Here is a 14856-nt window from a genome sequence, read left to right as displayed (position 1 = left end):
CTGTGCATCTCCACTAAATAGCATATTGTGGTCTTTTCAGATAGTAGGCTTCACCAGGTCTCTCTGAAGGTGAGCTCCCACGTTCTGTGGTTGCCAGGTAGTAGGCCTCACCAGGCCTCCCTGGAGATTTAGCTCCCACATACTATGCGTCTCCTCTCTATAGCATATTGTGGTTTTCAGATAGTAGGCTTCACCAGGTCTCTCTGAAGGTGAGCGCCCACGTTCGGTGGTCGCCAGGTAGTAGGCCTCACCAGGCCTCCCTGGAGATTTAGCTCCCACATACTATGCGTTTCCACAGAATAGCATATTGTGTTTTTTTCAGATAGTAGGCTTCACCAGGTCTCTCTGAAGACGAGCTCCCACATACTGTGGTTGCCAGGTAGTAGGCCTCACCAGGCCTCCCTGGAGATTTAGCTCCCACATACTATGCGTTTCCACGGAATAACATATTGTGGTTTTTTCAGATAGTAGGCTTCATTAGGTCTCTCTGAAGGCGAGCTCCCACATACTGTGGTTGCCAGGTAGTAGGCCTCACCAGGCCTCCCTGGAGATTTAGCTCCCAAATTTTGTGCGTTCCACTAAATAGCACATTGTGGTTTTCAGATAGTAGGCTTCATCAGGTCTCTCTGAAGACGAGCTCCCACATACTGTGGTCGCCAGGTAGTAGGCCTCACCAGGCCTCCCTGGAGATTTAGCTCCCACATACTGTGCGTTTCCTTAAAAACCGAGCTCCCGCGATTTGTGGTTGTCAGGTAGTAGGCCTCACCAGGCCTCCCTGGAGTCGAGTGCCTCTCTAGGCCTCTCTGTAGGTGAACTCCCACATATTGTGGTTATCAGGTAGCAGGCTTCACAGGCCTCTCTGAATGTGGGGGGCTGTGTGGGCAATTCTTGGGTAGTTCAGCAGCGCTCCCCTTTTCTGAAAGGGTCACCTATGAGCATGCTGCTCGGAGCTCGGAGTCTTCCTCTCTTGGGAGACTGATTCCCGGTTCTTCAGAGCGCTCCAGTACCACATACTGTTTGAGACACTCTGTGAGAGCAGGCATCCTGCTGAGGCAGGGGCTGAGGCCTCCAATTGCTCTGCTCCCGGGCCATTCTTCTACAAGCTGCTCTGACAGAGTTCCACGAGAGCCCCTCCTTAGAACAGTATTTGTAAATCCATGTTATGGTAAGTGTGCACGTGAAGTCTTTGCACACTTTCTGAAATCCACATTGTGGTAAGTTCGCACGCTAGTCTCTGCGTTCTTTCTAAAAACCCTAGATGGTAAGGGCTTCGCGCTGCTGCTTCGTGCCCTTTCTTGAGTTGGTTTAAGCCCCGTTCATCTTGGGCACCACTCCACCTAGGTATCCTCGGATACCTATCTAGAACAGGGCGCCGCTACTAGAGTGCTGTGGGGACAGCCCTTTCGACAAGTTTTGCGAAAGCTAGCAGTAGCCCCTGTGTGACAGGCAAAGACTTGGTAGAGGAAAGTGCCAGGCTCTTAGCCGTATCCCTTTAAAGGAATCTCTGTGATTCCAAGCCTTTAGCTCTACCCCGGGCCAGGGCCCTACAGGATAAGTTGGGTATGTAGCTTAGGCCTTTGGCTGTAAGGGATAATGTCATAAGGCAGCCGAAAGAGCGTCCCAGGGGCGACTCCCGGTGAAGAGAAAAGCGGTAGAGTTGGTACTTAGTGTTTGCAATGATTCTGGTCTGCACTCCCCTCAGCATGGCGGCGTGGGTATACTGTTCCCCATAGTGTCCCCTCAGAGGACGCAGTTCGAAGTTCCCTTGAAAGGGAACGTCTCAGGTTACGAATGTAACCATGGTTCCCTGAGAGGGAATGAGACACTGCGTCCTCTAGCTCCCTGCCATACTTCGGACGCAAGCTTCACGAAGAAGATAAGTGACGGGTCCTACGGGCGCGTATTTATAGTCGTGCTGGTAGTGACGTCAGAGGCTGTCGCCGGCCAACACGTTGGTGTTTTTCAAGTATGCTTCAGACACGGGTCACGACGAGGTGTTCCCCATAGTGTCCCCTCAGAGGACGCAGTGTCTCGTTCCCTCTCAGGGAACCATGGTTACATTCGTTACCTGAGACGTTATGCCTAATTTTTATCAGCATGTATCCTGTCCAACCAGAGGACTGAATACACTGGATCATTGCTACACTCAGTTTAAGAATGCCTACAAAGCTCGCTCACTACCGGCTTTTCGGCAAATTGGACAATGCCGTCATTTTCCTCACACCGGAATATAAACAACGGATTGTTCAAGATCCCCCGGTGAAGAGGGTGGTGACGCGATGGTCCGCCCAATCAGAAGCAACGTTACAGGCTGCTCTTGATGACGTAGACTGGGACATGTTTCGCGCAAGTTCATCTGACGTCAGGATGTAGTTCACGGATGTAGCATTAAGCTTTGTAAACACGCTAGCCGAACAAGCTACGGATACAATAACTATAAGGACATTCTCAAATCCGAAACCGTGGGTGGACAGATCAATCCATGCAGCAGTAAACAAATGCACTGCTGCTTACAACGCCGGTCTTCTGTCGGGAAACATGAGCGAGTACAAAGCATCGTGCTATGCTCTCCGGCGCGCAGTAAGAGCAGCCAAACACAGATACAGGGAACACATAGAGTCACATTTCCAGCTAAATGACTGCCGACGCATGTGGCAAGGACTAAGGACCATCTGTGCCTTTGGACATAAATCCTCTGCAGAGGTGAGAGCAGATCCGTCGCTGGCTGACGAGCTAAACACTTTCTACGGCCGCTTTGAAAGCAATCTAAGCAGTGTGAGTCTGCCAATCAGCGCGTCAGGAAGCAGCAGTCAGAGCAGCGATCATCAAGTGATTACCGTGTCGGAGGACGAGGTTCGGAGGTTTCTAAAGCGAGTGAATGTAAGGAAAGCAGCCGGACCTGATGGGATTTCTGGCCGTGTTCTGCGGTCCTGCGCTGATCAGCTCGCTGGTTTGTTTACATCCATTTTTAATGAGTCTCTTGTTACATCGGTGGTTCCCACCTCATTCAAAAAATCGGTCATCATCCCTGTGCCTAAGAACAATAAACCGTCTTGTCTGAATGACTATCGTCCAGTTGCCCTCACATCAATAGTCATGAAGGTCTTTGAGGGACTGGTTAAAAACGTCATCTGCTCCTCCATACCGGATACTTTGGACCCTCTTCAGTTTGCCCAAACAGATCCACAGATGATGCCATCTCTCATATCCTGCACTCTTCTCTCACACACATTGACAGCAATAACAGGAACTATGTAAGGCTGCTATTTATTGACTATAGCTCAGCTTTTAATACTATAGTCTCCTTAAAGCTAGCTTCTAAACTCATAGACCTCGGCCTGAATTCTGTGTCCTGAGTCCCCTGCTCTACTCTCTCTACACACATGACTGCGTGTCTTCGCACAGCTCCACATCTATAATCAAATTTGCTGATGATACTGTGGTTCTGGGCCTCATTCACAACAATGAGACCGCATACTTGGATGAGGTAGAGAAATTAACATCATGGTGCCACGACAACAAATCTAAAGAGCTGATTGTGGACTTCAGGAAGAGACAGCAGCAGCACTATACTCCTCTTATGATCAGCGGGACCCCTGTGGAGAGGGAGAGCAGCTTCAAGTACCTTGGTGTAAACATCTCCAAGGACCTGACTTGGACTACTCACATTCAAACACAGTTTAATAAAGCCAGGCAAAGACTGTACCATCTGCGACAGCTGAGGAAATTCAGGGTTTCACCAGCAATCCTGAAAACTTTCTATTCTGATGCTATAGAAAGTCTATTGACTCAGTGCATCTCAGTGTGGTATGGGAACAGCTCCAGTCAAGACTGCAAAGCCCTGCAGAGAGTTGTACGCTTAGCTGAGCGCATTTCAGGGTCTGCTCTCCCCTCTCTGCAGGTCATCTACCTCAAACGCTGCAGAAGTAGAGCTGCTAAAATCATCAAAGTCTCCACCCACCCCATTAACCATCTTTTCACTTAGCTGCCATCTGGTAAGTGCTACCGTAGCCTGGAGGAGTTTCTTCCCCCAGGCCATCAGGCTCCTAAACTCTAAACCAGCTTTTTAACATCCTCATGCCTCCACTTAATGTTCACTTTATCAGTAAGATATTCATCATTCACTACCTCACATAGACACACTGACAGTGTCAACCTGTTTGCACATTTGCTTTTTGTACATTCCTGTGTATCTTAATATTTAAGACTACAGTAAAATGCACATACAGTATGCACATTGTACATCCCTGTATATCTTAATATTTAAGACTACAGTTTACTTTCATGCACATTATTTTGCGTTCTATATTTAATTCTACAATATACATCTTTTTATATTTTATTCTTATATTTTGTTTGTTTACTTTTATTTCATTCTTACATAGCTATATTTATGTATATTTTCATCTGTGTTGTTTTCTTTAATAATTGCACTGTCCATGGCGCGGACCTGACTCACATTTCACTGCTGGTTATATATGCTATATATAATTTTGTATGTGACGAATAAAAATCTTGAAATCTTGAAATCTTCCTTGTCTCTGACGTCACCCGCCTATGACGTCACGCCCTTCCATTGGACTGATTATACACGTTATTCAGAGATGTCACACTGGACGCGTTCCCCATTCATTCTCGATGCAGCGTCTCGTTCCTTCGAGGAACCAGGGTTACATACGTAACCTTAGACGTTTTCAAGAAAGCATTCAGTTGTTGTTTTTAAAATTTAAGTTACGACAACTTTTTATTTTTAACATTTATTTATTGAGGGGAGAGTTGTAAATTAAATGTTTTTTTTTTCAAACAAATTGTATTATATTTGTGTTAATGTCACCAGCACATCCTAAATAAGGTATTTATGTTGATTAACAACTCGTAATATTTTCTGTACGTGGCTATAAGAGTAAATACTTGGCTATTATTATTAATAGAATATCAGACAAAACTTTCAATGCAAGTGTATATACTGTACATTTGACAAATGTTTATGCATTTGCATAGCAGCTGTTAAATTTGTTGCACCTGTGCAGGCAGGTTTTAAGAGTATGAAAGCTGTTCAAATGACTTGTGTCTTTAGCCTACAACAAACAAAATTTTCTTTTTGTTTTTGTGGGCCTATTAAAGTTGATAAATTTTTAAATGTTGTTTGGTGAACAGATGTCATGTGAAGATAAGTTTCATTGTATGGTTTCAGTTGAAATTAAAAAACAAAATATGGGGAGAAAATTGTTATAGAGCACAATTTTATATTTATATCCAAATACAGGAATGGGTCTATTAAATACAAAATCAAATCAACATTTTCTTAGTCTTGTCTGCTTTTATTCCTAGCATTAAATCACATAAGATGATGAAAAATATAGTTTTAATGTGAATAAAAAATTGTAGCTTTAATTGTTTAAAAATTAGACACTTGTTACATTTCTTGTGGCAAAATTAGCTGAAGTTCCAACCTGAAATATTAATTAATTAATTAATTCACCTATTCATCTGATTAACCGTTTTAATTATTTAATTTAGCAATTTATTATTATTTTTTTTTCACTTCAAACCAGGTTGCTGCTAAATGTATTTTTTTTTTATTCCTGTTTATAAAGGTAATGTCTTTTTCATAAATATTTGTATAACCTATATTTATGTGAAGTAATGACAGTCTATAAAACACAGCACTGAGATTTATACACCCAAAGAAACTGGACATTCACTCTTCAGGTGATAAAGTTTTGATTAATTTCTTGATCAATAATATTCAGCTTAGGTTGTGATTGTTAGATATTATAGGTTTATGAGCATATAAATAAACAGGGTTATTTCGTCTAACAGATTTATTTATTTATTTTGTAATTGTAAAAGCCATTTGAGGGAAATGTGACTGATTATAATGTCTATGTAAAATGTGAAATTATAAAATGGTTTATTTGAATGAACAGAATCATTTCATATTCGTACATTATTTAATATTGGACTGTTTTTGTTTTGTGTTTTTTTGGTTATTTAGGTGTTAGAGCATGACTCACAGTGGAGTATTAAAGGCCTGTACTCAATTGACCTGTAGTATAAGATATTTTTAATTCAATTTTGTATGGAATTACATACTGTTTAAAAACCTTTACATTTAAAGGACAAAAAAATCTTCCTGTTGAACTTATTTGCCATATTTATGAGCTGTTTATGAGCTGAGAAGATCAACACAGAGATGAGTAACTCGACAATGAACTTCACCTCAAGTGATTCTACAAACTCCACAACTCAGTCCTTTGGACAACTGGATTTTTGTCTGAATAGCATCAGTTTGCTATTTGGTCTTCCTACACACTTCTATGTTATATGGCTCATCATCACAGGATCAGGAAGTGGAGTTGCATCAGCATTCTTCAACCTCAATCTCTCAGTTTGTGAGATTGGTAACTCTCTATTATGTTTCTTTAATGCAATGGCAATTTGTTTTTCACGTCTCAAGATAGTATCAAATTTACTAGAAGGTCTAGGCATCACCGGTCGTCCTCTGTTTCAGTGTCTGATCTGTGTTGAGCGTTATCTGGCAGTGCTTCATCCTGTAACCTTTCTGAAGTACAAACCTCTCAGATATAGAGTGATCTGCTGCACTGCTGCCTGGATAATCACCATTGGATCCTGTTTTATCTCCATGTTCATTTTAATGTTGCACAATACTACAGCACATACATGGTTCTTCTCACTGCAGTTCCTCCTCTTCCTCTTCATCCAGTTGTTTTGTCTTGTGGCTGTTCTCAGAGCTCTGAAGCAGTCAGGACCAGGAGAGAGAAAGAAAGAGGAGGAAAGCCACATAAAAAGAAAAGCATTTGATCTCATTCTAATAAGTACTATCGCCATTACTTTTATATATGTGCCATATATAATCATAGGATTCTGTTCTGTTTTGACTCAGCAGTTTATTAAGGACCTCTATTCTTTTAGTTATGTTTGTTATGTACTGGCTGGTTTTGTTCAGCCTGTTCTTTATCTACAACATGTTGGAAAACTTCCTTTTCTCAGAACCTCATAAACAAGTTATATACACCCAGTGAAATTATTATTATTTAAGTAAATGAGGTATTGTTAGCGTTCATCATACACATTTCCAAACAACACAAAATGTTTTTTTTTTCATTTTCCTGTTTACTCAGACAAGACCGTCCACTTTTTTCCAAATTAATCTTTTGTTGGTTAAGTGACGTGCAGCAGATGAAATCACGCACATATATTGTTGTGACAGCTGTGAAGTCAGTCTACAAAACACAGCACTGAGATTTACATACATCCAAAGAGACTGGACATTCACTCTTCAGGTGACAAACTTTAGATTAATTTTTGTGTATCAGCATTTTTTGTGATTACTGGCTATGAGTATGTAAGATGGTTTGAGTTTTAAATTTACTAGAATTAAAATTTTTGGTAACAATTTGAAAGGCAGTTAAGGGAAACCTATCAGATCTTAATATAATTTTAATTTATTTGAATTAATAGAGCCATTTCATGTTCTGAATTAATTTAATTTAAGATTGCATATTTATGTTTTTATTTTGGATGTATCAAAGTGACTTATTAAAGTGACCTGGATGTAAATGTTAATTATTTCATATTGAAATCTTCCTATAATTTAGAATTGTACACAGTTTGAAAATCTTTTTTTTTTTCTTAAGTAACATTGGTTGGTCTGAATGTTCTGTTCTTGTTTCCTACTGATCACAGCTGCTTTATTTATGTTTTGAGATTTTGAGCTGAGAAGACAAAAATAGAGAAGATGAATAACTCTACAGAGAACTTCACCACATCTGTAGACTTCACAACTCAGTCCATCGGGCTTGTGGACATTATAAACATTTCTATGTACAGCATCAGTTTCCTGTTTGGTCTTCCTACACACTCCTATGTTATATGGCTCATCACCAGAGGATCAGGAAGTGGATTTGTGTCAGAGTTCTTCATCTTAAATCTCTCTATTTGTGAGATTTGTAATTGTCTGAATAGTTTGATCTGTATATTTGATACATTTATTCCATGTAAACATCTTGGATCATTTTTGTCAGGTCTAGCCATCACAGGTTGTCCTCTGTTTCAGTGTCTGATGTGCGTTGAGCGTTACCTGGCAGTGGTTCATCCTGTAACCTTTCTGAAGTACAAACCTTTCAGATATAAATTGATCTGCTGTAACATGGCCTGGATAATCACTCTTGGCTCCTGCTTAAGCTGCATGCTTACTTTTGTCTTCTTTTATGTTTATGTATGTTTCTTTTCACTGCAGTACATGTTCTTCATCTCCTTTCAGTTGTTTTGTCTTGTGGCTGTTCTCAGAGCACTGAAGCAGTCAGGACCAGGAGAGAGAGGGAGAGAGAGAGAGGAGGAAAACCACACGAAGAGAAGAGCATTTTATCTCATTCTAATAACTACCGTGAGCATGGTTATCATATATGTGCCATTTATTATAGCCGGATTCACTTTAATTCTAACACAACATCACATTAAGGAACTTTTTTCTTTTAGTATTATTTGTAATGTGTTGGCTGGTTTTGTTCAACCTGTTCTTTATCTGCACCGGTTGGGAAAACTTTTTTGACTTTTCTTTTCATTAAACATTCTATTTTTTCAAATGTCTTTCTTTACTAACCCCCCCCCCACCCCACACGAAATGTAAGCCTACTGTATGTCTTTTGAGTATTAGAGAGATTCATTGTCAGCTCTATTTACTTGTTTTTCCAACAAACAGCTCCATCTTATTTATTAAAATGTTTTTATTGTTAATGTTTGCATATTTTATGTTAATGTAATGTGTAGCAGATGAAGTCATGCACTTATATTATTGTGGTAACTGTGAAGTCAGTCTATAAAACAAAGCATGGATATTTACATACATCCATAGAGACTGGACATTCAATTTTTAATGAATTGTCTTGTTTTCAACTTAATAACATTAAAAAAAATAAAAATAACAATAATTCTTGATTAGATTAATAGATGGTTATTGGTTTGTATTTTTTATGTCCTTTGAATGCATTAAAGTGACTTGATTAAAAATGTTCTTGCTGTAAATGGTAAACTTTTTTTTATGTTTTTAATTTTCACTTCTTGTTTCCTACTGATCACAGCTGCTTTATTTATTTTTTACATTAAAAAAAATCTAAACTTTTTTTTATGTTTTTAATTTTCACTTCTTGTTTCCTACTGTTCACAGCTGATTTATTTATTAATTTTTTATATTTAGAAAAAAAAAAAACGGAGATGAAAACTCTACAGTGAACTTCTTCACACCTGAAATATCCAAACTCCACAACTCATCTAAATGTTATACTGGACATTCTGTATATTTGTTAGTACAGCATTAATTTCCTGTTTGGTCTTCCTACACACTCTAATGTTATATGTCTCTTCACCACAGGAACAAGAAGTAGAGTTGCATCAGCATTATGTATCCTCAATCTCTCTGTTTGTGGGACTGGTAATTGTCTGAATAGTTGGTTCCATATATAATTATTTAGTTTTCACATCTCACAACATTTTGGTCAGGTCTAGGTACCACTGGTCGTCCTCTGTTTCAGTGTCAGGAGAGAGAGGTAGAGAGAAAGGATGAAAACCACATGAAGTGAAGATTATTTCATCTCATTCTAATTTCAAAATAAGATCAAGGCGCCCCTTGCAATAGCTTTTTTAAAGGAGTGTTCAAAGCTATCAGGGTCCAGTAACATCAGTGCAAGCATTCTGCAGTCTGCCCAAGCATGGGAGCTTAGGGTTGACCTAAAGAAAAGACTTCAGTTTCCTGACTTTGTCCACACTACCTTGAGACCAGACGCAGTCCTTTTCTCTCACACAGGAAAGAAGATCATCCTGGTTGAGCTTACAGTACCATGGGAATAGGGGTGTGAAGAGGCATTTAAAAGGAAATCTGAACGTTACAGGGAGCTGGTGCAAAACTGCCACGAGAAAGGCTGGCAGACACGGCTGTACCCTGTTGAGGTGGGATGCAGGGGGTTCCCAGCCCAATCAGTCTGGAAACTGTTGACAGAAAAAAGGTGGCACGAAGACTCTGGGAGGCAGCAGAGAGAGCTTCCTGTTGGGTTTGGAATAGGAGGGAGAAGTTGAGCTGGAAGTTATAGTCGGTAACCATCTGATGACACAACCTCCTGGCTGAGAGCTCCAGTCATTGAAAAATGACTGAAGGAGTAGCATCAAAGGATGTATGCTATCACTGAACCCCTGGATACCCAGTGACCTCCAGGAAAGGCTGGATGACAACCAAGAAAGATTGGTGACACTGGAGAGACTGTTGACCTCCGGGAAAGACCCGCGCGTGTGCGTAGGGCCAGCAACCCTATTCACAGCACTCACAAGAGTGCACCAAACAAGATACGGAAGTTTCACATGAGCAATACCCCAGAGTCTCCCGAGGAGGGGGAGGATGAGAGACTCAATGGGACAGATCTCACGGTTACGGCTAGGACAGGATCAACGACGCAGAGAAGGCTCACTCAAACAACCATAACTGGGAATATACCAAATGTGAAGTGCTCCTGTGGTAAAGTATGCAAAAACTTAAGGGGCTTCAAAATACACCAGGCCAAGACTAAGTGTGGGAGAGAGGAGGCGATGAGTCACTAAAGGACCACAACAATGTCCGCACCACTGAAAAGCAACCAGAGCGGTGGCTGAAGAAAATAGAAACATCCGGACAAGCCAAAGCGTGGCTGTATCAACATGGACTGTTTCTCAGACTGATGTGGCTGCTGACTGTTTATGATGCCCCACTGGAGCGTAAGACTACGACACTCATTTGTGTATATGATGTAGAGGAGAGGAGAAAGTACACACCCCTGTGGGGAGCCAATAGATGTGATTATGGGATCTGACAGCACGCCATTAACCCTTACCCTTTGAGACCTATTTGTAAGGAAATCCAGTAACCAAGCAGCCATTCTTGCATCCACACCAAAACTCGACCTAAGCTTGTGAACCAACAACTTTGGTCGAATCGTGTTAAACGCAGCAGAAAAATCTACAAATAATAACCTTGCATGGTTACTACTACTCTCCAGATGCTTATGTCACCAGGTGACGATCTTTAGGGGCGGAACCAAAATTCGGGAAGTTTGGTTCCGCCCGGAAGCGTTTCCGCCCGGACCGGAAAAACAGAACACCGGAACTTCCGGTAGCGCCGTAAGAAGGAAAATCAGGGAATTCGATGCACCTGTGCCTAGTTAGGGACAGCGGTTGGTGATTGGAGGATACGCTGGACAAGGCAGTACTTAAGGCCAAGTTATTTCCCAGTCTGGGAAGCTCTTTTTGGTGTGTGTGAAGCACTGGGTTGTGCCCGTCTTGGTACGCTGCTGGTAGCTGTCTAACTCTCTCTCTCTCCCTCAGGCTGGAATTGTATGATTGTGAAGACATCGCGAACCTTAAAGGTTGAGAAGTGAACAGATTATACGGCGAACTGAGACGACGTGAAAAAGGGGATTGGAAGTGGCATTGATGTGAGTACTAAGAGCCAGTCGAAAGTGCCCTGTATATTGACCTGGCGTTGTGTAGATCTCTCCAGGAGGAGGAGGGCGGCCCTACCCCTAATATAGTGTGGTGGGAGAGCCGAAGGAATACTTATTGAAGTAGTCACAACGACGACATCACTAGCTAGGCCGCATATTCCATCGCCAGATCCGAACCAAGCGAAGTGAAGGAAGACGGGTGTCCTTTCCGTACACTGAGTGTGGTGGGTGAGTCTTCGTGCTGTGAAAACCTATAATTTTGACGTGGTGCTGTATATTGCTGTGGGCTGCTGTGTATTGCCGTGTGTCCTGTCAGATAAACCCCCGCCTTCACGCACTTCGGCGTGGGAGGACAAGGAGATTGCTGGTCCTAGCCTAGTTCAGTACAGTATATGTTGTGAGCGTGCTTCAGATCTCCGGAGATAGCACGGTACGCTGTGTCCAGCCCAGAGGTGAAAGCCATCCAAAGCAGAGTAACTGTGTTTTGTGTCCAAGTTGATACCTGTGGAGAGGAAAGGAAAGAGAGTGAGTAACACAAGGAGAAACAGAGGAAACCTGTACTTACAGTGCGCTGTGTTCAGCCCAGAGGTGAGAGCCATTCAAAGCAAACTAACGGTGCTATTGTGCCCAAGTTGATATCTGTGGAGAGAAAAGGAGAGAGAGGGAATAACACGAGGAGGAATAGAGCGAACCCTGTACTTACAGTACGCTGTGTCCAGCCCAGAGGTGAGAGCCATTCAAAGCAAACTAACTGTGCTATTGTGCCCAAGTTGATACCTGTGGAGAGAAAAGGAGAGAGAGAGTGAATAACACGAGGAGGAATAGAGCGAACCCTGTACTTACAGTACGCTGTGTCCAGCCCAGAGGTGAGAGCCATTCAAAGCAAACTAACTGTGCTATTGTGCCCAAGTTGATACCTGTGGAGAGAAAAGGAGAGAGAGTGGGTAACACGAGGAGAGACTGAGGAAACCTGTACTTACGCCGCTGCCTGTGGAGAAAGAGAAAGCGAGTGAGCACCCAAGGAACGAACTGTGTGAACCAGTACTTACTGTGAGCTGTAATCAGCGAAGAGGTGAGAGCAAAACCAAGCTGAATTAACTGTGCCTGTGTGTCCCAGCCGTTGCCTGTGGAGAAAGAGAAAGAGCCCGTTGCCTGTGGAGGAAGAGAAAGAGAGTGAGCACCTCGAGAACGAACTGTGTGAACCAGTACTTACCGTGAGCTGTATTCAGCGAAGAGGAGGAAGAAGGAGGGCGCTACGGATACCTAAGACTCAGGCCGGGGCCCGAGTCCTACGCCCCGGATCCCCGTGGCCCCCTTGCTCCCTGACCTCTTCCCGGCCATAGCCCATCTGGAGGGCCGAGTCAGAGTTTAGTTTTAATTGCCCTTTCCCTATTCCCCAAGCTATTTTTAAATATTTAAATAAAGATTGTTTTATCACTTACTTGTTCTCGTGTTGTTTGGCCATTGGGTCGGGTTTGGGGACCTCCTCGAGGTGGAAGTTGAGAAGGGGTGTGGCTTAGTTAAAGCATAGCCAGCCCCTGGGTGTGACACTTATACAACAGGTCCAATAAGGTCAGTGTTGCATCCTGCACACCTCTTCCCGCCCTATAGGCAAATTGCATCGGGTCGAGAAATGGTGTAGTTTGTTCCAATAGTACCTCCTTTACTAATTTCTCAAATACCTTCATTATAAGCAAGGTCAAGGAAACCGGTCTATAATCTGTCAAGCCTTTAGGACAATTATTTTTTGCAACTGGAGTAATGATAGACTCTTTCCAAAGTTTTGGTACATACTTTGTATGCTCCCTTAATAGAGCCATAGCATTGGTCCAATGTATTTTTATACCTGGTTGGACACGTGACATACCCATACATGCTCTTAGCAGAATTTTCCAATTTACAATTATTAAAATTGCCCATGATAAAGATCGGAGCATCCGGGGATAGTGACTGATGTTTAAAACCATTAATTAGCAGCTCTTTATCAGAGTCCATTTTCGTTAGCCAAGTCTCCGAGATTGCAAGCAAAGAACTGTCTCTGAATTCGTGTTGAAAACGAACATGTGCGTGCAGTTCCTCAATCTTTTTCCGTAAAGACCGAACATTTGCTAATATAACAGATGGAAGCGGTATTCGAGACACCGGTCTCTTTCTCAATCTTTCACGTACCCCACCTCTTCTCCCTTGCTTCCTCGGTCACTGACTCGATCCATTAAAGTGTGCTTTAGAGTTGATTCCATCAGCGAATGCACTCAGATCTGGGAAGAAGAGGTCCAGAGGTGGATTCACCGGCGAGAGATTCTCCCACGACAACAACAGTTCTCTGTCGTAGTAAATCCTGTTAGAATGCAGGCCGTCCCAAGTGGCATTTAAATCGTCAATTAACCAAAATAAAATAGACATGAGCATTATAGTCCATCTCCGTTCCATAGTGCTATTAGGTTAAACACATACAAATGCATAAAAAACATAATATAACATAAAAACAACATAAAAAACGCCAGTACACTCAACGCTACCACGCTGCTGGTCGCTGCACGAGTATGCGCACAATCTTGCCTCTGCGAAAGAATCTAAATAATAAAATCACATATGTCATTACGGTACCTAAATGTAAAAATGTTACCCTGCCTCTTTTAGAGCTTTATGGTAAAAGTTGCATTAACCAAGCAAATAGCGATATTCACATGTGGTTTCGGTGCTGTATTTGCTGTATTTAAAATAAAATACTTCATCTTTCATAGAGATTATTCAATTAAATCTGACGTTCTGCACATTGTGCCAGTACTGAGTATAATGTATTTTCAAACAGGGTATTAAGATATGGTCATGGTATGTTGCTTAATGAAGTCTCTATCAAATATATTCACCTGATCCTTCTAGGACCCAGAAACTAATGTATGTACTCTGTATTTCTGAACGACATTTAAGTACCAATTTTTGTATTACAGTAAATGTTTCCAAACGAAGAAAACAAAATGCATGAATAAAAATAAATTACAGCATATAAAAACAGCATTAGAGCATGAAAACATATGTTCTTTCTTGGCAAGGTTTACTTACAACCAAATGAATATTTACTTACAACCATGTGCAAAATACATTAATAATTCTACAATGAACTCCACCACACCTAAAACATGTACAAACTCCATAACTCAGTTCAATGGACCACTGAAAATGATGCATGTTTTTCTGCACAGCTTTTATTTCCTTATTGGTCTTCCTATACATGTTACATGGATCATTGTCACAGTAATTTACAGTTCTGCTATTCAGAAATCAGCATATGTTGTATACTATCAACAACGTAACAGTGTAATAATCCTCTGTTATTCAGTTTTCTGTTTGCTTGGAGTGGTTAACT

At 41.6% G+C, this 14856-nt stretch overlaps 2 protein-coding genes across 2 annotated transcripts; both read left to right on the top strand.

Moving 5' to 3' along the window:
• The first annotated feature begins 6196 nt into the window (after positions 1-6196).
• LOC132116546 (C-C chemokine receptor type 8-like) lies at positions 6197-7024 on the top strand. The gene has a single exon (XM_059525425.1). It carries the CDS (start codon positions 6197-6199, stop codon positions 7022-7024), a length of 828 nt encoding a protein of 275 aa, XP_059381408.1.
• Positions 7025-7762: 738 nt separating this feature from the next.
• Positions 7763-13242, top strand: LOC132116795 (C-C chemokine receptor type 8-like). The gene is made up of 2 exons (XM_059525656.1): positions 7763-8556; positions 13052-13242. The coding sequence occupies exons 1-2, from the start codon at positions 7763-7765 to the stop codon at positions 13098-13100; spliced, it is 843 nt and encodes a 280-aa protein (XP_059381639.1). The 3' UTR covers positions 13101-13242.
• The last annotated feature ends 1614 nt before the right edge of the window (positions 13243-14856 follow it).

This window comes from Carassius carassius, chromosome 36 (genome assembly GCF_963082965.1).
Source record: "Carassius carassius chromosome 36, fCarCar2.1, whole genome shotgun sequence".
Taxonomy (NCBI): domain Eukaryota; kingdom Metazoa; phylum Chordata; class Actinopteri; order Cypriniformes; family Cyprinidae; genus Carassius; species Carassius carassius.
This window is presented reverse-complemented; position numbering and strand designations above follow the sequence as displayed.

Excerpts from the sequence above, each read along its gene's own strand:
- LOC132116546 (XM_059525425.1), top strand. The coding sequence starts at position 6,197 with ATGAGTAACTCGACAATGAACTTCACCTCAAGTGATTCTACAAACTCC.
- LOC132116795 (XM_059525656.1), top strand. The coding sequence starts at position 7,763 with ATGAATAACTCTACAGAGAACTTCACCACATCTGTAGACTTCACAACT. Across the intron at positions 8,557-13,051 it reads CCTGTTCTTTATCTGCACCG|GTCCAATAAGGTCAGTGTTG; the intron begins GTTGGGAAAACT and ends CTTATACAACAG.